Here is a 25,670-nt window from a genome sequence, read left to right as displayed (position 1 = left end):
CCAGGAAATATCTTGGAAATTATACAGAAATTACAAGCCTGTAGAATAAAGCATCACCTGTCTTATTGTCTTTTATTTTTCTGTCCTTTAGGCTACTATGACGGCACAATATTCCACAGAGTTGTGCGTGACTTCATTGTCCAGGGTGGAGATCCCACTGGAACAGGGGCGGGTGGAGAGTCCATCTACGGCCGGACGTTCAAGGTCAGACTGCTTCTCCTTTTATAATTCTGCATAATAAATGTTCAAACTGACAGAAAGAGTCATAGCTGATACTTGTGTCTTTTTTTTTTCACTTCCATAGGATGAATTTCACTCCAGATTGCGCTTCAATCGGAGAGGTTTGGTTGCCATGGCAAATGCTGGACCACATGATAACGGCAGTCAGTTTTTCTTCACTTTGGGACGTGCGGATGAGCTCAACAACAAACACACCATATTCGGAAAGGTACCTCAATATTTCCTGTGTTGGATCAGATATCTGACGTATGTGTGAAACACCTCCTACGTGGATGGATCCAGATCAGAGTGGTTTGCTGAATTGCGTGTGTAGAAGAGTACTGAAGGTGATCATTTGTGCTTTTTTTTTTTTCAATTCCCGACGCAGGTCACAGGAGACACAGTTTATAATATGCTCAGATTAGCAGAAGTTGAATGTGACGATGATGAAAGACCTCTGAACCCCCACAAGATAAAAACTGCTGAGGTATTCTCTTGTTTTTCTTCTTTTTTTTTACTTACTCGTCAACTTTTAAGTATTTAGTGTTTGCGATATAAATACTGACGTTAAGACGTTTTGTCTCTTTTAGGTGCTGCATTCTCCTTTTGACGACATCATACCTCGTGAAATAAAGAAAGCCAAAAAGGACAAAGATAAAGAAGAGGGAAAGAAATCACAGTCAAAAGCCACAAAGTGAGTTTTCAGATTTTTATCTGTCTTTGTGATGATTCTTTGTCTCTCTTGTTTTCTTCTGCCTCATCTTTTTACCGCTTCATTTCCCCCACAAGTATGTGGATCTCAGAAACCTTATAACCATCAACAACCTCTCTTAGCGGCCACATGCGGTATAACAACAATCAACAGTGTCTTTTGGACAAAATGTTGTTATACCCCTGGCACTTGGCACATGGCTGAATTTTATTTTTAGTGTTGCTGTTATTGTTGCTTTAGTGCCAATGTTTTTCTTTGTAGGAACTTCAGTCTGTTATCATTTGGAGAGGAAGCCGAAGAGGAAGAAGAGATGGTGAATCAAGTCAGCCAGGTACTGAATTACAAAACTAGTCTTGTCTGACAAACTATTAAAACTGACCTCCTCACAACAGTCAGTCACACCTCACAGCTATGAAGAGAATCTGAGTATCATCATTACTGAGTGACTGTAAAGGAAGGTTTGGAAATGCGATGCTGCAGTCTAGACCTTCTTTATGACATGAAATATCTAAAAATCTCTGTCTGTCTTGTTTAACTTATTTAAACATATTTGGGGTTTTTTTTTTTCTTGGATTTGGTGCAGACCATGAGGCATTAAAAGTCAGTGCAGTCAAAGCAAACAGGCTTTTTATTTAGTTATAATAAAAGTTAGATGAAATTCTGGCATCGCTTCACCGTTTTCCACCAAGTCATAAGATGCTATATAAAGTTAAATCTGAGATATTGGCAAGTGATGGTGATGGGTTACAACCAGAGTCCAAAATTAACACCTGCCAAGTGCCAAATACGGGCAGATTTTCTGTTTGGTGAGTAAATCTTGGAAGGCCGTCCGCCACACTGGTGGGTAAATGTTTGTACCAAAATAGTCATGTCATAAAATATCTGGCATGACGGTTCGGAAGAAATTACTCATGTTGGTCTCCGTACAGTGTAGACAAGCGCGCACCATATGTGTTTTTTACACACGTCTTAACGGTGTTGTGAAACTGTAGGAGCCCTCGAGACGGTCTGACACCGTGTCTGCACAGAAAGCGTAAAGCGAGCAGCACGTTTAGCCGATCAACAGCAGCAGCGGGGAGCGCTCCATCTGTGTGTGTGTGTGTGTGTCTACACCGGAGGCGTTCAGGTACGGCGGTGAGCGTAGGTCACCGGTGTTTTGGAAGCACTCAGAGCCAAGTCACAATGACTGTAGTAACACAGGTAAAACTCTGTACAACACTTTGGTGAACGACCAAAGTGTTTTTAAATGTGCTCAACAAATAAACCTGATTTGATTAACCACTGATCAATATATGAAAGTAATTTCTGGCCTCTTTTTTAAGTTTGTATTCAACATAATACCTTATTATCTTAGTGAAATGTACTGAAATGAATGTATATGTGACACAAAAAGGCAATTTATTATTTTGGTCATTAAAAAAATATGCTTGTCTGGTGGATTTTTTCATCTACTGGTCCTCCTGGTAGGTGAATTTTGGACACTGGTTAAACCTGCAAGTCTGAAAATCTTGTATACAAGAAGAAACATGAAACATGCTCCATTTGATGGTTCTAGTTGTGCATTTACACTTTATATGCTGTACTATAAGTGCAGCATATACAGTGTCAGTGTTTGTTGGTTAATTAAAGATATGTGCAAAATTGCTGATTTTTTTTTATATATATGGTTTTCTATTAAAAAGAAATGGATTCATTAGAAATGTAAAACCAAAATCAGCTGCTCATGGTTGTTTGTTTCTTCAGACACTAAAAGGAAAAAGCAAAAGCAGTCACGACCTTCTGAAAGATGATCCCAGACTGAGCTCCGTTCCAGCAGTTGATAAGTACGAACACTGACTGAATTAATTCATAATTATACAATAAGTGCTTCTTCATACATCCTTGATTTGTCCTTTTCCAACATTAACCTGTATTCCTTCTACCTTTTATAAGGAAAAAAAAGAAACAGACATCTGGAGATGCAGATGAGGTAAGTCAGACATAACGTGCAGATGAAGAACTGCTCCTCTTGTCTCTGATTGTAAACGTCAACGTGTTCCTCCAGACGGACGACGAGGCCGACGACGACGTCGAAGATGACATGGACGCAGATGAAGAGTACGACTCGGATAAGAAAGAGAAGATGAGGGAGCTCATCAGTAAAAAGCTAAAGAAGGAAAAAGGCACGGAGAGAGCGACGGAGGCCGGTGAGGAGGAACGAGGGAAAAAGAAAAGCCGCAGGTACGACCGCATGACAGAGTCTCTCTATATCCAACAGATGGCAGGTTTGTTTAATAAATAGTCGACCTGCTCGTTGATTTAGTCACTAACAGCTTTTAGCAGTGTCATAAAATGTTGATGTTCCACTTGTAATACAGCGTGACATCCTTGTGGGGGCGCTGTTGATCTGCATAGTGCAGAGAAGAAGCACTTTAAATAAACCTCTCCTGTTTTATTAATACAATGAGATGAACAGACAATCCAAACTTTTTCTGACAAGCACAAAGTACATTTACAAAGCCCAAAGAAAGAAGACTTTTTATTTACAACACTCAGTCAGAGCTGCAACTGATGAGTATTATCATCGTCAATTAATCAGCTGTTTATTTTCTTGCTGAATTGATTAATCGTTTAGTCTATAAAATGTCAAGAAATAGTGGAAAAAAAGCACAAGGTGACATCTGTAAATGTCTTTTGTGTGACCAACTAACTGCCTAAAAGCCCAAAATATTCCATTTACTATCATATATAACGAAGAAAAGCAGCAGATCATCACATTTGAGCGCCTGGAACCAGTAAATATTTAGCATTTTTGCTTGAAAAATTACTTTTTTTTTAATAAATTAATTATCAAAATCATTGCCGCCAGTTAATTTTCTGTTGAATGACTGATTATTTCAGCTCCATACCGAGTTGATCTTGTAATTTCAAGACCCACATGAACAGACCCAGAAGAGATGAGAACTGCTAATATGATGTACAGTCACCCCTAGGGCCCAGACGCACTAAAAACAGTCATTAACGTATATTAATTACTGCTTTTCTGCAGCAGAAAATCCTCTCAAAACAGTTTTGTTTGCTGGTTTCTCTGATGAGGTTGTAGTGGTTGAACTTCCAAAGAAGTTTGACGCATAAATTGTTTTATTTTATTTTACCCTCAAAATTACCGGAAAGTGTTATTTAAAACATATGAGTCACACAAATCTAGCATATTTTACGGTTTACTAACAACAAAAATGGTCGGATTTAGAACTCTTTGTGACAGATTAAAGGACTTTGATGACACATGTTGGTTGACTAAATAGGAGCATATTGGAGGAACTGAGCTCAGTAGGTGCACGATGATCTGTAGTGAAAATATGTCTTTATCAGCCATAAGTACATTTCTATGAATAAGATGAATACAAAAATATAAATGTTAAGTCATGTATGAAGATGTTTTTAATCCTTCTGTCAAACATAAGTTCCCATAGATGAATCTCATATTTACTCCCCAGAAGTGATCAGCAGCAGACGTGTGTGTGATTTCACGTTAATGTGCTGCTCAACAGTTTAGCGTTTCACTTCCATAAAGCTTCAGGACTCACAAGAGACAGATTTTTAAAAAGAAAGGTAAAAATCAAAGCAGCCGAGGCAGAGATCTCCTGACTTCTCTGGATCCCACAATTCCCATCATGCAACTCAGTTTGCATCTTTAGGGTTAATTTCTCAGACTTTTCAAAGCTCCTGCAGAGCCAACAGAAGATATTATACAACTGTTTTCACATGCTGAGTCGTACTTCGCTCGGTGAGTAAACTAAACTTCATGTGTAAAATCGGTGGGGTGACCCTTTAACCCTTACATACTGTTCATGTCAAATTTGACCCATTTTTACATTCGAGAACAGACTAAACACGATTGTTTTCACCTTAAAGTCCTAAAGTGACTCAAAAATGGAAATATTTAAACTTCTTTACATTTTTGTGCAGCTGATACTTGTTTTTGTACGTACAGTAGAAGGTGGTCCACACTAAATTTGATCAGTATTTATGAAAAAGTTCAAAAATCACCGTTCAAAAATGTTGTTGCATTCTTCGCATTCAATAACATTCATTGAAATCATTATGTTCTCCTGTTTTAGGTAACACAGGACGGTAATATGATGTGATTGTGAAGTTTTTTCATAAACAAATGGTGCAAAACCTAAAGAATACACCCTATCTGCTCTCTGAAAGGCTAATTAAGGTTTAATAATGAGATATTTATGAATGAAAAATAGATTTGTAGTTCAGAAGTTTGATGTAGAGACTAATTATGAGAGGAGTCAGAATATTAACAGTATTTAAGGGTTAAGAATGACCCCAAGAAAAGTCCTCATATCCAATTTTCCTACAACTACCCAAAAGTTATAAGCATTTAATGATATTTCAAGCTATTTCATAACTGTAATGTGAATATTTTATTGATATTGAAAGAGAATAATTTCACTAAGATGATGCCCGTGTATGCATCTCCATCGTCTCCTCGGTTCCCGTCTGTCGAAGCCCAGCGTCATTGTCATCCACATATCTTCCAGCTCTGTTTCTACAGTCATCCACTCGCTTTCACATGTGCACACACACACACACACAAACCCTAACTAAACACACACACACACACACACACACATACTGTATCTCAGTTGTAGCTCACTGGACCAACATCAGTGGACCTTCTCTGTGAAACAGGAATGTTGGCACGCAACGCAAATTACTTGCTGCGCTGCTGAAGTAGAAGCAAACAGCACATGTGTCTGAGCCAACAGTGTGAGTGAAATGAAGGCGAGAGTCGAAGGCAAGAGTGGCGAAGCGTCCTGCACGGGCCTAAAACCGAGACCCGAACCTGGCCTGTACCTGCGTCTGTCAGTCCCGGACCTGACACCAGACCCGAAGCCATAGTTTTGGTATCATTGATGTTGTTTCTCCTTCAAAGACAAAGTTATATGATTAGTTTGACGTGGCTCAGCAGAACAAAACATACAGTGTTATAACTTCTACCAGCTGATTAGCTGTAGGTTTAGTAGCAACACAACTAACAGCATGTAACACTGCAGCATCTCAGAATGATAAATTATCTTCCATACGGTTCGAAGATCAACTCAGCCTTTTCTGAATCCACCAGATGAACACTGATTAACATCTTTCCTGAACAGCTGAACAGTTACAGGCGATTGCGATGCTATTTAAGAGTTGTGGAGGAAGATTGGAGGTTTTTATCCGTTAATCACATCAAGGTCAGAATGTTTCCAAAACACAGTAGCTTTCCCTGAATCATTTGGGATTTTAAGAAGCTCCTCTTTTGCAAGTTTTTTTTTTGCTTTATTTCATCCATTATCGACTGCTAGCTCACCAGGCTAATGCTAATGCATTGGCTACGCTCTGTTTATCTTCCCGCTTCCCGTGACACATCGACGCAGACGACTGCCAGAGAGTCTGTGAGAGAAACAGAGGAGAGGAGAGAGATTTTTTCTTGTTAACTAACATTTGAAAATACTTAAGCCCGACTCGAGCCCGAGGCTTTACGCAAAAAAAAAAAAAAACGTGACCTGTTGTTGGAACCAGTGGGTCGGGTCAGGATACCGAAGTCTACTGTATGTGTGAGACAACATAAGACTGAAAATGACCTGAGGAGAAAGGAGAGAGCGATTTATCTCTCATCTCTCTTTGATGCTGCTGGTTGCATAACCGGCCAGTTATCTCTCCTCTACATCCTCCTAACAGGTAGCCCTCAACACACATAATCAACATACCCTTCTCTCATTAGCACTAATGGGATAAGGAGCAGGGATAAGGAGCCGGCCCCCAGTTAGTTGTGTGTGTGTGTGTGTGCCCTGACTGACAGCCAGCCCAATGCAGGCAGACTGTAGTATATTAAACACAAGCGCAGATTGTTTTGCTACAAGAACTGTAACCCAACACAGTGGTTTGTCTTGGCAGGGAATCAAAGAGCAGGCTGGTAGGTACAGTGTTAGTCTGGGACAAAGGGGGCATTGTTGCAGGGTGAGCTCTGCTCTCCCACCGTTGCTTTGCTTTGGGCTTTCAGCTACTCTGTGCGCAAGGAGGAACACCAACCGCTATCTAGTCACCTGGGAAAAAAAAAAAAAAAAGAGAGAGAGAGGATGTTAAAGCAGCCTCTTTTCTCAGTTCTGTCTGATGGACTTTACTTATGCAAGACTTTTAGATTTTTCATTTCGTTCCTTTTACACTCATGTACTGTATGTGATGTGTGTGAAGGACAGTGCTCCGCTGTCTGCAGTGCACTCAGGCCTCAGTTGGGGGAAAATTTATAATGTTGACTGTGTCTTTTCTTCTCAAAGTCAAGGCTGCTGAGACAACCTTGAAATTAGGAGTCTCCCTGAAACCAAAATAGTTTTTACATCAGGTCAAAACTATCTTACACTGCTATCCAGCAGCCAGATGATATTCCACTGCAGTATTCCATGATTGCAAAATGCTTGGACTTGTTCATATTCACGAGGAAGTTGCCAAATAATGGTGTACTGTACCTGCACCAAGAAAATGTTTGACTTTAAAGCTTTAAAGTCACAATCGATCAAGAGAATCTGTCAAAACAGATCCTCTTTTCACTAAGTTTGTCTCAACTTACTGTGATGTTTGATGTTGTTGGTAATTCTTGTTAAGCTTGTATGCTCACAGTTTGACACTTCTTTTATGTTACTATTGATCAAGTCTGGTTTGCTGTGTTTGAAGTAGGCCTCTTTAGGGGGGTTGCTTTATAAAAGACACTACTGAATGAAGTCCCAAAAGCAGTGTATGTGGTAGTCGCCACTTTTGTTAAACCCGACGGGGCATGACTGGGGAAGCAAAACGCTTCCATATGGCTGTGGGACACAGTCTGAGCTGCTTCTGCCAGCAGGGCCTGGCTCCCTCTGCTGTCTCTGGTAATCGCTTTTCAGTTACTGCAGGCTGAAGATAATGACAGAACTGCACTTCCTGTTGTTTATATCACTTGTTAAATGTTGTGTGTACACAGCATATGGCAGCAGACATGAATTATACAGGTGGAATTACTTTTATAGAGTCTTTAAAAAACCAAGGTGTTTGATAGCACCTTGATTATCACATCATCCACATGAACTCCCTTTACAGTATGTCATGAAATGAATAAGAAAATAACCGTGGCGAAGGGTTTTGGGTCTGTGTGTGTAAGGCTGATTAATGGGGATATTTTCCAATACCAATATAAATCACTATATGGCAAATGTATGCAAAGACCCTAAAGATATAATGAAAACAATCAAAGCAATGATGGCCCATAGCTTTGAATCACATGAGACAAAAACTTTTAATAACTGATGATTATTTCCATTATGGATTAATCTGCCAATTGTTTTCTCAAAGAATCTTTTTGTGTGTTAAAGGTCAATAAGTCTCATTTCTCAGAGCCCACATTGACCTTTTCATCGTCATGTATTAAATTGCTTATTATGTCCAAACAAACAGTCACCAACTTAAAGATTAGATATCATATTAGACAAAGAAAACCCCAGAAAGAAGTCTTGTTTGCTCTGACCAAGAGTCCAAAAAACCAAAGAGATTCAGTTTACATTGATATGAAACAGATAAAAGATATTAATCCTCATATTGGAGAGGCTGCAACCAGAGAATGTTTTGTGTTTTCGCTTTAAACAAATGGTTGCAGCTCTAGTCTTAATCTTATTTTTCTGGAGTTGGTCCTCTGCAGCCTTGGTCACATATGTCTTTCCGACTATCATACGTCTTTTCAGTTTTCATAGCACTTTAAGAAAGCATTCTTTTAGCCTTGTGGATAGTGTAACTCGTACTTAAATGGGACATCAGACATTAATTATCCTGACCAAGTGGCCATACCCCATACCCCCGTGTCACTGTGTATTAATTGGCTGCACCTGTCTCTTGTCATCGGTCATAACCCAACGCGTTCTCAGGGAAAGGTTGCAGAGATCAAGAAAGCATTCGGCACTGTTTTTGTGCAGAAAACTGCTTGAGATAATCCAGTTCTTGGCAGCGGGATTGTGTATGTTTTGGAACTGCCAGGTTTACACATCTCTGGCCCACTGTAGCATGTCTGCCCCATATGGGGCACTTGCTCGCTGGAAACTGTTCCAGACAGCAATGCATGTCTAGGACGGGGGAGGGTTAGACTCTTTGAAAATGAATTTTAAAAAAGCAGAACGCCGCTTGGACTGTGATCAATGTCAACATTTCAGTGTCCTCGTTTACTGTGTCTTTTACTCTCAAGCAAGAAAAATATTTACAAAGAATAGAAAATTCACAACTAAATATAACTGCTACAAACAAGAAGAGATGCACTTGTTATTCTAAAAGATTAATTACGATCTTGCGTCATAACTAAGAGAATTCCGAACGATCTAGTAAATAATTGCGAGGCAGATGAGCCGTTCTAAAAGAGGAACCTTGGTCCACTGCGTGGGTAATGTATTGGTCTAGATCACTCTGCAAAGTCATGCAAATTCCTGTGTTGAGGTTGGATTCCTCCACTCCAGCTCACAGTTCTCCTTGGCTTTTGACCAAGCCATGGAGTGCCCCCTGAGGGGAGTTCACCCAGCCATCTTGTTATTCTAGCACATTCATCCACATCACTTGCTCAGTCATTAGAGTGGTTTGAGTCCACCGTGGCAGGGAGAAGCTGCTGTTGCCATCCTTGTGGTGAACTAACTCAGAGTAAGACTATAGTGTTAAATTTTACTTTTATAATATACATTTGACTCATTGCAATCATACTCCGGCTATATTTGAACTCGCAACAGTTTGATTTTATCAATAATTACATTTCTTACGGTCACTTGAAAGCTGGAAAATAAGTATACAGAGAAATCCAAAAAAGGCAAGTACGCCTGCTTGTACATTTTGGAAAACGATTGAATTTTTGATGAACCATACAGTCATCGCTGTACTATTTTAAGGTTGTCGAATTCCTGTGTCAGCCTCAGTCTCCTGCCAGACACCGGAGTATTAAATGCAAGGTTCTGAATCATGAGAGTTCCTGGTCTACTGCCAATCACTTCATATGCTTTCTTTATGAAAAGTTAATCATCCACAGCTCTTTGGGTTTTTTGAATTTTCTAAAAGAGTGACAGTAGCTGGCAGGCCCCAAGTAGAAGCGAGCCACAGGGACTGGTGGGGAGTCACTAAAAAGGATTCATAATGTATCTATCTTTGCCCATTATAGTTTATTTTTATGACTTCTAATGACAACATGAGTGTTTTTTCTATTGCTGCTTGGCCTTCGATATTTTAAACGACCATCGCAGCCTCGTCTTCTGTTGGCAGGTGGAGAGACCTATTGAAGGTAGGGATGGATGGTTTCTTCTGTAGTTGTTGCAGAAAAGAGGCAGATGGTAGGACACACTCCATGAACTCCTCCAAATCCACCTCTTTTCATCCTTCAGCTGTTCACCTGCACTGAATAAAATCTCAGTGTTTATTGAACCTTAGTCATGAATGCTTACTGCACCTGGACTACGTTACACTGGCTATTAGTAGCTCCATTACCATTATAAAGTTTGTGTGTAAAGTCCTCCCCAGGATCTTCGTAACCACTCGCTAGTTTGAAACTAGTAATTTTCTAAATCAGGTTACACCATTAAAACTTGAGGAATGTCTTAGCTAGTAAACTATGTAAACAGGAAGTCACTGTTGTGTCACATGCTGTAACTTTCAAAAATAACAGTTTTTAGGGCCAATCTGTCTCTAATTCTCTCTTTCTTTTTCTCTCTCTCTATATTTATCTATATCTATTTATCTATATACTGTTTATATATATTTTTATATGTAGTACATTGCCTTACTTATATATGCACATGAGGAGAAAAATGCTTCTCAGACTAGGTAATATTTAGGCAATTTAGAGAGAGTGGAAAATGTCCAGTTATGCTAATCTAACCGGTGCTATTTAGCTAGTCATTAAGTCTGTCTTTATTAGCATCACAACTTCTAATTTGAAGTATTAATATTGTTTTGTGAAATGTAATTTAAAATCTTCAGATCCGATGTGTTGACCATATCTCATATTACTTTTACTCTTCAGTCTGAACAGATCATATATTACACAGCTAACATTAGTTTTGTCAGTTAGCTCAATTAGCTAAGCAACATTTATACCTGACAGTTAGTAGGTGTTAGTAGTATAGCGTAATACTTAGTTACATTATAATTTGGCTAAGTTTCCAGAATGGGGAACTCATTGGTGCAGTCTGTTGATTTTTAAATATAACTCACTTCTTGGTAGCATAAATCAAGCTTTGTGATTTGAAAATGAGCATCAGCATCAGACTTATATCTGACAACATTTAGAGCAGCAACTACTGTAACGATTTTTTTCATTATCAATTAATCTAATGACCATTTTCTGAATTCATCAACTACTCATTTGGTCTATAAATGTCAGGAAATAGTGAAAAATGTTGCAGTCAAGGTGCTTTTTTTCAAACACTTCAGAACACATATATCCAGTTTACAATAATAAAAACAGAACAAAGCGACAAAAACTTACATCTGAGGAACAAGAGAATAAATTCAGTTTTTACTTGAAAAATGACTTAAATGATTGATTGATTATCTGAGTATCTGCCAGATAATTTTCTGTTCATCAGCTCATCAATTGATCAACACTAACAACAAAAGGCCAAAGCGGACATATAAGCACATTCTGAACAGTCAAATTCTGGTCTTTGAACTAGACCCAATGTTAGGTTAGTACACATATATTAGTATTGGCGTATATGTAGGTCTGATAAGTAACAAGAATTTGCAACACAGAAGTGCCAAAGATATGTTTGAGGAAATTTAGAAACAGTGTCACCATTACAGTTTTTCCACCAGAAGGTACTGACAACCATTACATAACTTCATCACAATTCTTTAATAACCACATTTAAGGGATCCTTATCAAAAATGTTTATTTTTAGAAAATGATTATTGGCCAGCATATTGTAAAATCTCAAATATTGATATTGATATCGGCCTCAAAAATCCAGTATTGCTCAGGCTGCTCTTTGAATAATTGTTACTGTCGGAAAAAATGTAAATATATTCTCTGGATTTAGATCAACAGAATGTGATCCATCCAGCCAAGTGAAAAATCGGTTCTTCTTCTGGTTGTAGAAACAAAATAATTTGTAGTGTTGTGATGTGAGGGTCTTGAGAGGAATTTGCTGAGCCCCAAGGTGTGTCACAACAGGTGTTGTTGGGGCTTTTCCTGTCCTTTCTGGCCTCTTTCTCTTTATTGGCACCGGGGCTGTGGAGCCGATTGTTTGGCTGTTGCCTTGGATACGTCTCTTGTTTTCCGAATGGCAGCATGTCAAGGCAGGCAGAAATGATCACTCAGTCCAAAGTGTTCCTCACTGTAGAATATATATGTATAAAACCTCAGCTCTCAGTCCTAGAGAAGAGGCTGGACTGTGTTTATTTAACAGCAGAGCCACGACTCATACTTTACTTTACTAAAATAAACTTGAGTCATGTCAGGAAGGCCCCTCTGAAGTGGACAAGTAGAGGACAAAATGATCAAACAGTGATCGTTATTTTTGTTGAGACTGTCAAGGTGTTGTTTTTGAGGTCATAGTTTGTGGTGTTCTTAAGCAACTGTCCAACTTGGTGTCTACTTGTGACCTCTGTTTATCTTACTTAGCAGTTTTGGGCCCCGTCTTTGGCACGTTTTCCCCTTGTCACAATATATAATTTCACAGCATCTATTAGAGATACAACAGTAATTCTAGCAGCAGGTATCTGGTCTAATTGTACATCTGTTAGTTTCTTTCCCTGAAAGTTCACTTGAAAGGGAACTCCACTGATGGGTTTTAGTTGTCATCAGGAGTGCTAAACATCCTGTGAAAACAGTTGAGTTGAGAAATGGAGATATCATCAGAGTTATCCCTGTTTGGGCTTGGAGATTTTTACCAATCAGTCTGCTGTCTAAACTAGAGATGTGGAGTTTTAAAGACGTGGCCTTTACAAAAAGATGCTATCAGTGTTGATCCATAGTGTATGAAGGACTAAAAGTGAGGATGTCTCGGCCTGTGGGTTAGGGTTACTTTGACCATTCTTTATAGCCATGATAGCAGCTGTCAGTCAGTTCTAGCTGAAATATCTCAACAACTATTGGATGGATTGCCATGAGATTGTGTGCAGATATTCATCTACTGTTTGGTGACGCCTTTACTTTTCCTCTAAACTCACCATCAAGTGGTTATTTTTGTTTTTTAGCGATATGTCTTGAAAACTATTGGATGCATTGATATGAAAAGTTTTTCACTTCTCCTGAGAAATAAGTCAACATCTACTTTGCAGACATTCATGGTTCCCAGATGATGAATCCTAATGACTTTGGTGATCCCCTGATATTTTCCTTAGCATCACCATTGGTTGACATTAGTTGCTTTGAGTGAAACGTCTCGACAACTTTTGGTTGGATTGAAGACTTTTGGCACAGACATTCATGCCCCCAACAGAATGAATTGTAATAACTCTGTGATGCCTTTACCTTTCCTCTAGCACCTTCATTACGACAAAATTTCAATGTTAGCAGCAGTGTTAGCATGCAAAACTACAGCAAACTAAGATAGTAACATCAGCATGTTAGCATGCGGACATTAGCATTTAGCTCAGAACACAGCCTCACAGACCTCCTAACATGGCTGTAGACTCTTAGTGGTAGCCAGTCATATTTAACTATGTCTCATATGAGTCCCCTAAACCTTATAGCAGTGCAATACTAAATTGCTGGAAGACCCCTTTAAAATTTGTAAGACCTTTTCAATCTTACAACTACAGCTAATTGGTTTTCACCTTAATGACAAATCTGTGTAGGTACTGTTACCATTGTCATTCATAGAGGTAGACAAAATAACACACAATATAATCTTTTTAAAGGACCTGAAAGCACAGTTACAAAGGTGGCTACAGGAAAAAGCCATATTGAGTTTGCAAAAAAGTCTCAAAAATCATGATGACATTCCTAAGAGAGTAAAATTACCGTAGTATCAAGTAAGTAATTAAATGCAGAGCATCACTGACTGGCAAACTTCATGTTCACATTATTTTGCCCATACATTTAAAAACAGGATATTTTTACAAAATGTACCTCTTTAATCACCATGCAAGATGTGAAAAATTGTAATTGACAGCTGTAGTCTTTGAACAGTTGTTATTTTGCTCACCTTTGGTTTGTCACATCTGAGTCACATTACCCTACTGTATGTTAAATGCGTGTCTCAGAAAAGAGGTTTGTTGTCCTTGCTCCTAGAGAGCTGAGCAGGCGACGTTCTCACACAGGCCAAGTCTGACTCTGCCAACCAGTACTGCTCTTGGCAACTTAGTCTGGATTCAACATTTTTTTTCTTGAGGAAAATAGAGGACTAACAACTGTATGTCTGACTGATTCCTCATGTGTATCATCAGCAGCAGCAGGGAGGCTAACAAGGAAGAGACATGACATCAAGTCAGCCACAGCTGTTAATATTTGCCAGGGCACTTACGGTTAAAATATCACTCAGTTTGATGCCTCGGTGCTTTGCCACAGACAATGTTAGTGAATTAAACAAAGGTAACATGAGTGTTGGAAAGCTACAAACAGAAGAATGAAAGTTCCAGATAAAGGGAAAGATAATGATATAAATGAATGTCAGTCCAGAGAAGCAGATGTAAGAAACAAAGGCAGCCATTGTTTGGTCTGGAGATGCCTCACATGTTTCTAGGCCAGGGGCCCAGACTGTGCAGCTTACCTGTGCTTTGTGGCTCCGCAAGAGAATGGGACAAAAACAGAGCTGTCAGGCAGTACAAAAATATTATCATTTCCTAACATAACATATCTGCTCTGCAACTGGCAGTAGTCTCAATCGTGTGAAAGGGAACAATAATCAGCATTACTGGCCTCGGTTCAGACTTATAGCATTTAGCCTTGCATGAGCTGGGCTTTGGGCCACTTGCCAAAAGGGACCATACCATGAGTCAAAAAAGCAAGGATGTGCCTTGGCCTGCCTCTGTCATCCAGTTAAAGGTTTTATAAGGGTAGCTGGACATGAACACCGCCTGTAATACTTAATGTAATGCCACTTAAGGGAAGGAAGTATAAAGTTTTTAATTACTTCTGCCACTAATAGCATTTGTCAGTTATGTATTTCATGTATCACAGGACATTTATGTAGTTTATTGCACATAATAATATCACATGGCCTCCGTCCAAAGTGTTGTGCATGTGTTTTTCCTTATCCGAATCAAGGGTAACCTAAGGATAAGGGTTGTTGTGTGCTGTTCAGATTGTAAATCTCCTTTAGGCAAATTTGTGGTTTGTGATATTGGGCTATATAGATAAAACTAACTTGACTTATGCAAAGGTGTCGACCAAAGTCACATGAATTGGACTCATCAGATTTTAGGCATGAATCTTGCCTGTATTGACTTGGGATTAGACTTTGGACAGGTTGGTCTTGACTTGGAACTTGTCTTGAGACTTGCCTGTATTGACCTGGGACTTGAGTTTTGGCTTGTTCGTCTTGACTTTGGACTTGGTTTGGGACTTGTTGGTTTTGACTTGAGACTTCAATTTGGACTTGTTGGTCTTGACTTTGGACTTGATTTGGGACTTGTTGATCTTGACTTCAGACTTTACTTGACTTGGCGCTTGTTGGTCTTGACTTTGGACTTGATTTGGGACTTGCCTCTCCTTTGGTCTCGTCTTGGGAGTTGTTGGTCTTTACTTGGGACTTGTCTGTATTGATTTTGGTCTTGACTTCAGACTTGTTGGTCTTAATGTGGGAGTTGACTTGGAACTTATCTCTGGACTTCATAGCCAAGACTTTAGACTGACTTGTGACTTGCAAAACAATGACTTTGTTCCACCTCAGTGTTAATGTACAACCAATCAAAATCATTCATATACAGGAAATGTTTAACCAGTTTAAAAGCCTCACACAAAAGAATACAGTGGATTGTGCAATACAGATTATTATCATTATTATTAATATTAATAATATTAATATTATCATTATATGCATTCTGTCACATAAATGTATTTTAAAAATATTTTGCACCATGTCTTTAAGCGATAGTAACATCTGGAGTAATTGTATTCATTACCACTGCTGAGTGACAGTATTTTAATGGTTTAGAAATTACATCTTTCAGTCATTTTGGTCTCTCTAACACTTTAATGAGTACTTCTACAATGACAATTACTCATCTCAAAACAAGAAACACATTGACATTTTTCCCATGCGTCTGCTAAACTTTAATACCCCATGTAGTGCTTCACAGCGCTTTCCAGGAGCCTGGAGCGGGGAACAATTATTTTATTAAGGCTCCATCAAATTTATTGGAGTAACACAAGCTTTTAACGTACATTCTTCATTCTGACACTTGCAGAGAGTGTTTTATGTTGGTTTTATGTGCCCACATTATTGGCCATGAATAAAACATATTGAGAAGCTTAATGTTTCAGAACAATTCATGTTTTTCAGTAACAATCAGAGTGCTGATGTTACAAAAGTTAGTTTAAACTGTTAAAGGGTCCTAGCTTTTGTCTTTGAACCTGTTGCTCTGTTATTGTTCCTGTCTGCTGTCTGCAGGTGCAGATATGTTGAGTTTAATTTCTTAAAAATCATTTCTCCCGTTACAGCGATGAATTACGGAAAGAGGCGCGGCAGTTGAAGAAGGAACTACAAGCCATAAAGCAAAGGAAAGAAGAAAGTTCGAAACCTGCAGTAGAAGAAGTCAAAGAGGGTATGTGGGCAGCTTTTATTCCCCTACAGCTACAGTTATTTATAATATACTATATTTATAGCATACTGTGCATGTGTCTTACCACAACTAGGTACCGTTTTGTTGACGTTTGAAAATGTATTCTTTCACCACACAGCTCTAAGTGTGAACAAAGTCTCTAAGAGGGTGGTCCGTGCTACATTCTCTACTAATGGACACTAAGACAGGCAACCCTCTGATTTTGTCAATTAGTTGCAGACGTCTATTTTTTCCCCCCCAAAGGGTCTGCATTTTTGTGTTAAAGCTTGCAGAAAATTGCGTGGGTGAAAATTGTTGAGTGGCCGCCATAGTTGCACATCAAACCCTTTTTTGTGTTTGTTAGTTGTAGCTTTGTGATTCTGTGAAAAAAAAAAAAAAAAAAATCTGCCCCCAGATCTCCTCGGGTCTTCACCACACAGCAGTCTGTCATAATGTGCTGTCAATCTTTGGGATTGTTGCTGATGCTGAAACACATTTTTGAAAATTACAAAAACCGCCTCGGCCCAGAGGTTAGCTTGAGGTTGTGCATATATCGTTGTGCAACAGAAGAAAATAGTTCACGGGGGGTTCTGCAGGGACCAGTCTTATTGTGGGATCGCCACCAGCCAAAATTTACTGAAGACCATGATGGGATTTTGTTGCTCAAACACTGATGGTTTTATGTTTTTTAACACAGACACTGAGTTCATTCTTGACTTGTTGCTGATTTATTCAAGATTTTAGGTGAAAGAGCACAAAATACAATCATTACATTGTACTTTAAAGGAAAGGTTCACAATTTTTAAACACTGAGGCATGTTTTTCTTGCCATAATAATTCCTCTTGTTCATTGTTTCTTCTTGACGGAAACTTCGGGATTTTTCAACCTAGACCCTACTTTCCCATCATTTTGTGTCTTATAGGCCTTTTCCATACACATGTGCTGACTTGGTTTGACTCAGTTTGACTCGGTTTGACTCCAGCATGGCAGGGATTTGCATCCCCATTACAACAGGGCTACCCGCTTCAAGGTGTGTCCTTAACTGATGACGTGCTTGTCTCGAGTCAAAAAGCAGCGGGCTGTATACATCACAGCTGTCACTAGTGGTCAAACTCGCGTCTGTCAAACGGTGGATAAACACATTTAATTACCTATATATTCTTCACAATAAAAGTCATCCGTTAGTTTGTCATTGGTAAGCTTTTAATATGAAGAAGCAGCAGCAGGAAATGTTTTCATCAGCGGTAACTTAACACAGCTCTGAGACGGCTGAAAGCGATCAGGAATGAAATAGTAAAATAAAGCAGATATCTGAAAGTACAAACAGAAACACAGGAGAGACACTAAACTTCAAACCACAGAGATTCAGTTAGAAGCTACAAAAGTCCGGAGAGCTGAACACAGAGACCTTTTCTTTCTGGTCTCCAGCACAGACATGAGTTGAGTCACCGTGACCCGCTTGGAGGCGGGTCAGGCACGTTTTGGCCCAACTCCGGAGACGGTCCATCTCGGGCGTGACTTGGCACATCTCGGCGCGTTTAAACTGGTAATGGAAATGCAAATCAGCGTGGCAAAATGCCAATGGAAAAATCCTGTCTAAAAGTGACTAATGGGGACAATTTTTCAAACCTGTCCAGTATTGAGCGAGAGCGCTTTAGCTGGCAGCCGCAAAACGGGCTGCAATGTAATCAGACAGATAACAAACAGTCCAGATCAAGTGAAAGGTAAAGAAAAACATTTTATTTCTCTGTATGGTTCTTTCCATAATGTTGTCAATCACTTATATTAACAATCTGAGCCTGTCAGTGGCAAAAACAAGCACTTTTAATGGACATACATTGACGCAATTGCCTCGCTGGATTACATTGCAGCCCGTTTCTGCTGGCTTCAGCGCTTTTGTTCAATACTGGACCAGTTTCAAAAATTGTTGTCCCCATTAGTCACTTAGACACAAATGATGGGAAAACAGAGTACAGGTTGAAAAATTCTGAGCTTTCCCATTAAGAGATCCCATCATAATGTGCTTTCAATGTAAGTGATGGGGGCTAAAATCCACAAGCCTTGTAAAAATATATTTAAAAGTTTATTTAAAGATAATATGAAGCTTCAGCTGTCTAAATTAGTCAAATCAATGCAATATCTTTCAAAGTTACTGCCTTGTTAGTGCCAAATTCCCACTTTTTGTTACAATCCTCCCACTGCAGCTGAACAGGAAAACGCTGTCCATCGAGACACAAAGAGGGAATTTTTTTACTGGATTTTGTCCCCCATCGCTTACATTTTAAGCATATTTGGAAAGGATCTCCTAATGATCAGTATGAACAAGAGGAATGATTACACTAAGCAAAAACTTGTTTCCATGTTCATTTGGGCACCGGATTGTTGTTTTAAGACAGACTTGAGAAATTGTGAACCCATCCTTTAATGCTAAGCTTGACTAAGATTCTGTTCTTTCTCTGACTTAATGTGTTGCTCTTAGTGATATCTACACAGAGTTAAGCTGTTTCTATAAACATCCTTTTCAGAAAGAGGCCTTCTCTATATACTCAAGTGTTGAGGCAGTAACAGACCCGCATTGTTATACTGAGTGGCAACTAGCTTAAGCTCCTCCATTATCTTACAAGGTATTTAAACTCTGCCAGGGACCTTTGTTTTGTGCTCTCTGGCAGCTTAGCCGGAGGCAGGAGTTTCTTTTAAGAGTTCCTCATTACATTTCTGTGTTGGAAGCAAAAGTTAATTCCATTAGATGGAATTCTTAGATGTCATGGGCCAATGGCCACTGCAGGGGAGACGGATGTCTGCTCAAATGCTGTAAATCTTGAAACTCAGCTCGGCCACAGAAGAACACTGTGGTGAGGGCTTGTTTTATCTCATCCCACTGGAGAAGCTGTGCAGCAGTTAGAGCTGCACACACACGCACACACACACACACACAGACACACACACACACATTAAGGCTCACATTGACACTGCCATCGTTTTAAAGCTTAAATCATTCTCCTTATTCTCCTCTGACCTCTTTGTGAAGGTCAAACTCTGGTCTCATTTCACTCACATGCCTCTAAAACTGGTCAGTCTAGGTTCAGTGGGGATACGTTTGATGTAGGTTTGAACTAAAATGCTGCAACTAATAATTGTTTTTTATCGTGAATTCATCTGCTGATTATTTTCTTGGCTAATTGATTGATCCTTTGGTCTATTAAACATTAAAAAATAGTAAAAGAAAATCACGTTTTAACACGATCATAATCTCCCAGAGCCCGAAGGTGATGTCTCCAAAGTGCTTATTTTGTGTGACCAACAGTCCCAAAATACATTCAGTTTACTAAGACAAAGAAAATCTGCAAATCTTAACAACGAAGAAGCAATTGGGCTTGAAAATATATCATAAAATAATTCATTGATTATCTTCTTCTCTGAAAGATTCTTAAAGCTTCACCAAATGCTGTTTTTAACTAACCAGTTGGTGGACAACACCAGTAGCACCTGTATTGTGCAGTGGCTCTTATTAATGACCCAACTTGTACCAAACTAAACTGAAGTTCAAATACAGTGCGCAAAGTTACCAGAAGTCATGATATTTGGTTTCTAAATTGAGGTTAAACTCAAAGACGATGTTTGAAATTTTATTATTGTGTATCATGCATACAACATGCAGGGTATCCAAGGAATCTTAACAAGTCTTAAAAAGCCTTAAGTTTGATTTTTTTAGGCCATAAAATGTCTTAATAAGTGCTATTTTTAATAATGAAAGGTCTCACATCAACCCACATTCCCATTTGAACTTATTCTTGACTTGTGTTCTTACACTGGGGCGGTTTTGACAGTCCTGTCAGTACTTAGGTTCATTAGGGCTGCGCGATAATACTGTATTGCATATTTGTTCATCGTTTTACTATTTTTTGTCGTCCAAATTAGGCACATTGTTAGCAAATAGTAATTAAAAGCGTCCGAAATTAGTTATTTAATGTCTTGTTTGAAACATGTGAAGGGTTTTTGCTCTTGAGAAAAAGTCTGCAAACTTTAACACATCAATTTTAAACAAACATCCCAGTGGTTCTCAAAGTAGGGTCCGGGGACCCCCAGGCGTCCTTGGAAGGGTTCCAGGGGGTCCCCAGTGAAAAAGAGAATGATTTATTTTCACTATAATTCCATCAGTAAGTAACTGTTTTGGTCATGGGTTTCATACACTTTCTGTTATAAAACATCTAAAAGCAGATGTTGGACCCTGGGACAAAATCTTATCAAATGGAGGGGGGGGGGTCCCTGGTCTAATTTGTGTCAGTTTAGGGGTCATTGATGTGAAATAGTTTGAGAACCACTGCACCAGAATATTTCAGAGTTTTTTTTCGAGCCATTTCATAAAAATAAAAAAAAATTGACACTCTTAAATCATCATAAGGAAGTGAGTCTCACTTTCCACTTCTCCCAAATCACACAGCTCACACATTCTTTTTCTCCCGAATATTTTTGATTCTGCCAACCTCAATAGCCCAAGAAAGGACGCCAGCTTTGAACTGCATAAGCTGCCGTTTAGATAAGCCAGGTGTAACGTGATTCAGGGCCATACTTTTGTTTAATATGCATACACCGGTATGTCCTTAAGAAGATATTTTTTCAAACCATTTTTTTTTCCCCTCAGACTTGAATAATATCCAGATCAAAAGTAAACGGTTATGTACAGTAGCCCCTAAGGACAAAACGCATATAAAAGAAAAAAGCACAAGCATTAAAGGAATGTGCTCTGAATCCAACAATTCTACAAATTAAAATGTAAAACGCATATAAATTTAAAAATGCATCAAACAGTAAAACACATACAAGTATATAGCATAGTAGTATCATTCCCTTAATGTTTTAGTAGATATTTCTGTTTTCGGATGCAAGTATTTTACAATTTGTAGCATTTTTTAAGGATTCAGAGCACATTCTCTTAATGTTTATGCTTTTCCTTTTGCATGTCGTTTTGTCCTTACGGGCCACCGTAGTTATAAGTTTCTTGACCATCCCGTCCAAAGTTGTGCATAAAGTCGCTAAATGTCCGTTTCCTATCCTCCTCCACCACCATATAGCTGACATGTGCATGACATTACACTTTTTTTTTTTTTTGAATTATTTTTTCAACCGTCATCACCTCAGTTTTCATCACATAAATTACAGCATGTTCCTCTAGTCTGGTTTTCTCTTTCTTGGCATAACCGCCGGGTACCGGGAGCCAAAAATAAGAGAGCCATTCTGAAACCACTGTCCATTCAATACCCACCCTAAATGATGTGGCAACAGTCTTTTTTATCCCACTTAGATATTATACAGGTTATGCCTGCGTACTCTGGGTGTTTTATTACACTGGTGCCTTGTCAGTCATGTTGTTGACTTAAAAGGAAATGTTGTAACAGAGTGATATATGAAACACCAATTACCTGTGATGGAGATGAGCGTGTTATTTTGTCTTCTCAATACATCACTTGTTAACCAGGTCAGTCATTTTCTCAGGACACTTCGGTACTACTTATGAAATATTTTCATATGTAAACAGTTTTTCTCTCTCGTTGCATAACGGTTGACGGATAGTCGGCGTTGACCTCGACGTACTAACTGACAAAATCATTTTTGATGCGTTTTTGATTGATGATCAGCGGCGATGTTACCTCACAGTTCGGCGCCGTGCTACTTTGACTTTTCTTTTAAAAGCTGTTGATTGTTTAACAGAGAGAAAAAGAGGGGGGGGGGGCCTTTTATCCTATAGAGGAGGCGTCGTGTCGTCCACAACAGCCCTCGGTTGCTACAACATCAGCGACTTTGATTTGTTGCTCTCTTGAGCCCAGGTGACAGGAGAGGGGAGGAATGTAGTTAGAAAGGCCATCAAACTCAAAGATAGTAGTTAGCGACAACAGCTGGAGAAGGTGATGTGTGTTCCTCGTGTAGGACCTCGGGGCATCATCAGTCAGCATCCAGCGTGTCACAGGCTGCAGCGGGGAGAGGTGACTGGGGGGGGGGGGGGGGGGGGAGAGATGGAGGGAGATCTCTTGTTGGTCTCGTAAATCAAGAGAAAAGGGTTTTGCCGCCTCCAGCAGCAGAGCAGACTTCCATATTGACACCAGGGAGAGGAGGGGGGAGGAGGGAGGGAGGGAGGAGGGAGGGGGAGAGAGAGGGGAAATTGCGGCACTTAGATTTCCAGGGCAGTGATAGTTCAGTATGTAGAGGACTCATGGTGTGAGAAAAGTAAGTAATTGTCGGTTTCCTGTCAGGCTGAAGCCTTTCGGTTATCTTCATATCTTTGTCGCCCTGGAAATACTCTGTGATGTCACACAACTCTGTGTGTGTGACATCACATTTTGTTGTGGAAATAGCTCTCCACCAGCAGCCAGCAGACTGTGCTCACTGTCTGCCACTCTCTCACTGTCTGCCACCGGCCCGTCCGTCTGAGCTGGGAGATTTACAGAAGCACATTAACTGCATGAGACACCAATGTCAGCATGCTGATTGTCCCTCCTTTGATTCATGATGGGAGACTATTTCACACATACTGCAGAGGAGAACAGTTTAGTGGGAAATTATTCCCAGAATTCACTCTCTCTGCCTGTATGTAATAATTATTTGTAGCAGCAATCCGCTGTAGTGTACTTCACTTCACTTTTCCATTTTAGGCCCTCATGTTCCTATCAGAGCTGCAACTATAGATTCATTGTTTAGCTTATAAATGCCAGAAAATAATGAAAATTGCACACCGCAGTTTCCCGGTAGAGCTGCAACGATGAGTCGATCAATCGATTAGTGGATCGACATACGATTAATCAGCAACTTTTTTGATAATTGAAGTAAAAATATTAAAATATTGAGTCATTGCAGCTTCTCATATATGAAATTTGAAGCTTTTCTGTGTCGTACATGATAGTAAACAGAGTATCTTTGGATTTCTAACTGTTTATCTGACAAAACAAGACATTTGAAGACGTCGCCTTGTGCTTTAAGATATCACAGCAGGTATTTTTGTTCACTTTCTGACATTTTATAGACAAAACCATTAATCAGCTTGTTGAGAAAATATTCCTTAGTTGCAGCCTGAGCCCAGAGTGACCGTCCAGTTGTCCAAAAGTCAAAGAAATTCAGTTTACAGCGATATGTAACAGAGAAAAGCAGAAAGATTTTTGCTTAAAAATGGCTTAAATGATAAATGATTTATTATCAAAATAGTTGCCATTTAATTCTCAGTCGATCAACAAATCAATTGATCAACTAATTGTCGCAGCTCCACTTCCTTTAACAGACATAACTGTCAAAAAGAAAAGCTTTTTTTCTCTTATTTATAAATGTATAAACTAAAATGTATGAAAACAATTCATAAAAACCACTAATCAACTAAAATGTATAAGATGACCTCTTAATATTAATAATATTTCAGCAGTTTAGTGACTTTCACTGCTGGATGTTTCTCTGTCTCTGTCTTCCCCCGCCTGGGAGCGGTCAGTTACGTAAGGTCAGGGTTTGAGGCAGCGGCCGTAATGTAGGTCATCTCTGAGAAAGATAAAGCGAGAGGTTACTAGGTTGCGGCCTCACTCCACTACATCTTCGCCCCAAGGTTTGGCAGTAATACGGATCCACACAGAGCGTGTCAATCTGAGATGAGAGGACGGTGCCCTGCGTCGCCTCATCTCCTCACCTCTCTTATTATCATGTTCTCAGATCATGTACGGCAGCAACAGCTTCCTTTTATCTTTTCTCTCTGATAATGTTCTGCTCATTTTTTTTTTTTTTTTGGCTCATCCGTCAAGCCCCGGAGAACGTGTCAATCTGTGGTATTTCTTCTCTCCAAATGTTGTCCACTTTCAGAGGACGTGTAATTGTTCTAGTTCAGTGTGTCCTCAGAGAGTGAGCTGCTGGTGTTGCTTAGTCATCGCAGTTGTGGAAGTTTGCATTTTTTTAATTTAGTAGGTGACAAAAAAAAATCTGAAAACATGAGAAAATAATAATGAAAATTGAATCTCTGAAACTTATACAGTCACTGAAATACGACTTAATCACTAAAATATGTGAGGAATTGTGAAAAAAACACATTTTTAATAAGTAATCTTTTCTATATCTTTCCATAGGAAGTGTGTGTTTTTGTCAAAATGTTGTCTGAGGAACTTAACAAAGCTAAATTATAATATATCTGTCTTTAATATTATAGTGAAATAATGTATTATGGCTGTTTTAATCTTTCAGAGAATCTCATTATGTTTGGACGTTATGTCTCCTGTCCTGTCAGCACTACTGGATTATGAGAATGAGGAGCAGCAGACTCCTCTGACTCTGACAGATTTGTCACTTCTCCCTCATTTCAATTTCCAGTCTTGTACTTGTGGGTTTTTTCGAAGTTTCCTGTTTCCTGTTCTTCTGTGCGTGTGGTTAGTTGTGGATAGATTTTTCCTCAGGGCGTGAGCTAATTTGTGTGCATTTGATGGCTCCCAGAAATAATGAAGCCTCACAGCTATCTTTGATTATTGTGTAGCAGAAAATTTGCCCATTTAAAACAACTTTTACATGTGTAAAGATAAATGTTATATATAATTATATGTCCTCGTCTCTCCAGAGGATAAAAAGCCGACCAACGAGGCCGTGGCGGAGTATCTGGAGGGACGAAAGAAATACGAAGAGATGAGGAAACAAAAAAAAAAGAAAGGTTCGACCAGAGAAGAGCAGGTAAAAGATTTTATTTAGTGAACATGAAATGCAAATTGTTTCAGCAGACAGACGGGGGATTCTTTTCAAAGTGACAACGCTGCATGTACTTTATTTTAACGTCTGGTAGACGCTGGCCCTCCTCAACAGCTTCAGGTCCAAGCTGTCGTCGGCCATCACTGAAGGTCCGGAGGAGGACGTAGAGGAGCTGGCGGAGGACGACGACAAGGGATGGTCAGTCATTCTAAAGGTTTCTTGAAAAGTAGACTCATCTGGGGGGGAAAACCCTGTGAGAGAAGAGAAGTAAGGATTTATTTTATTTACTCCAGTCAAGAGAACATT

General features: G+C 39.3%; 1 protein-coding gene across 1 annotated transcript in view; it reads left to right on the top strand.

Annotated features, from left to right (window-relative positions):
- Nucleotides 1-25,670, top strand: part of cwc27 (CWC27 spliceosome associated cyclophilin) — a 40,672-nt gene that overhangs the window by 1,694 nt on the left and 13,308 nt on the right. Inside the window, exons 3-13 of the mRNA XM_042396093.1 lie at nt 92-204; nt 305-448; nt 608-706; nt 810-913; nt 1,193-1,262; nt 2,675-2,754; nt 2,864-2,900; nt 2,976-3,151; nt 16,566-16,669; nt 25,240-25,349; nt 25,459-25,562. Coding sequence (XP_042252027.1) covers nt 92-204; nt 305-448; nt 608-706; nt 810-913; nt 1,193-1,262; nt 2,675-2,754; nt 2,864-2,900; nt 2,976-3,151; nt 16,566-16,669; nt 25,240-25,349; nt 25,459-25,562 — 1,141 coding nt within the window. The remainder of the gene's footprint in view (nt 1-91; nt 205-304; nt 449-607; nt 707-809; nt 914-1,192; nt 1,263-2,674; nt 2,755-2,863; nt 2,901-2,975; nt 3,152-16,565; nt 16,670-25,239; nt 25,350-25,458; nt 25,563-25,670) is intronic.

Source organism: Thunnus maccoyii, chromosome 19 (assembly GCF_910596095.1).
Source record: "Thunnus maccoyii chromosome 19, fThuMac1.1, whole genome shotgun sequence".
Taxonomy (NCBI): Eukaryota; Metazoa; Chordata; class Actinopteri; order Scombriformes; family Scombridae; genus Thunnus; species Thunnus maccoyii.
This window is presented reverse-complemented; position numbering and strand designations above follow the sequence as displayed.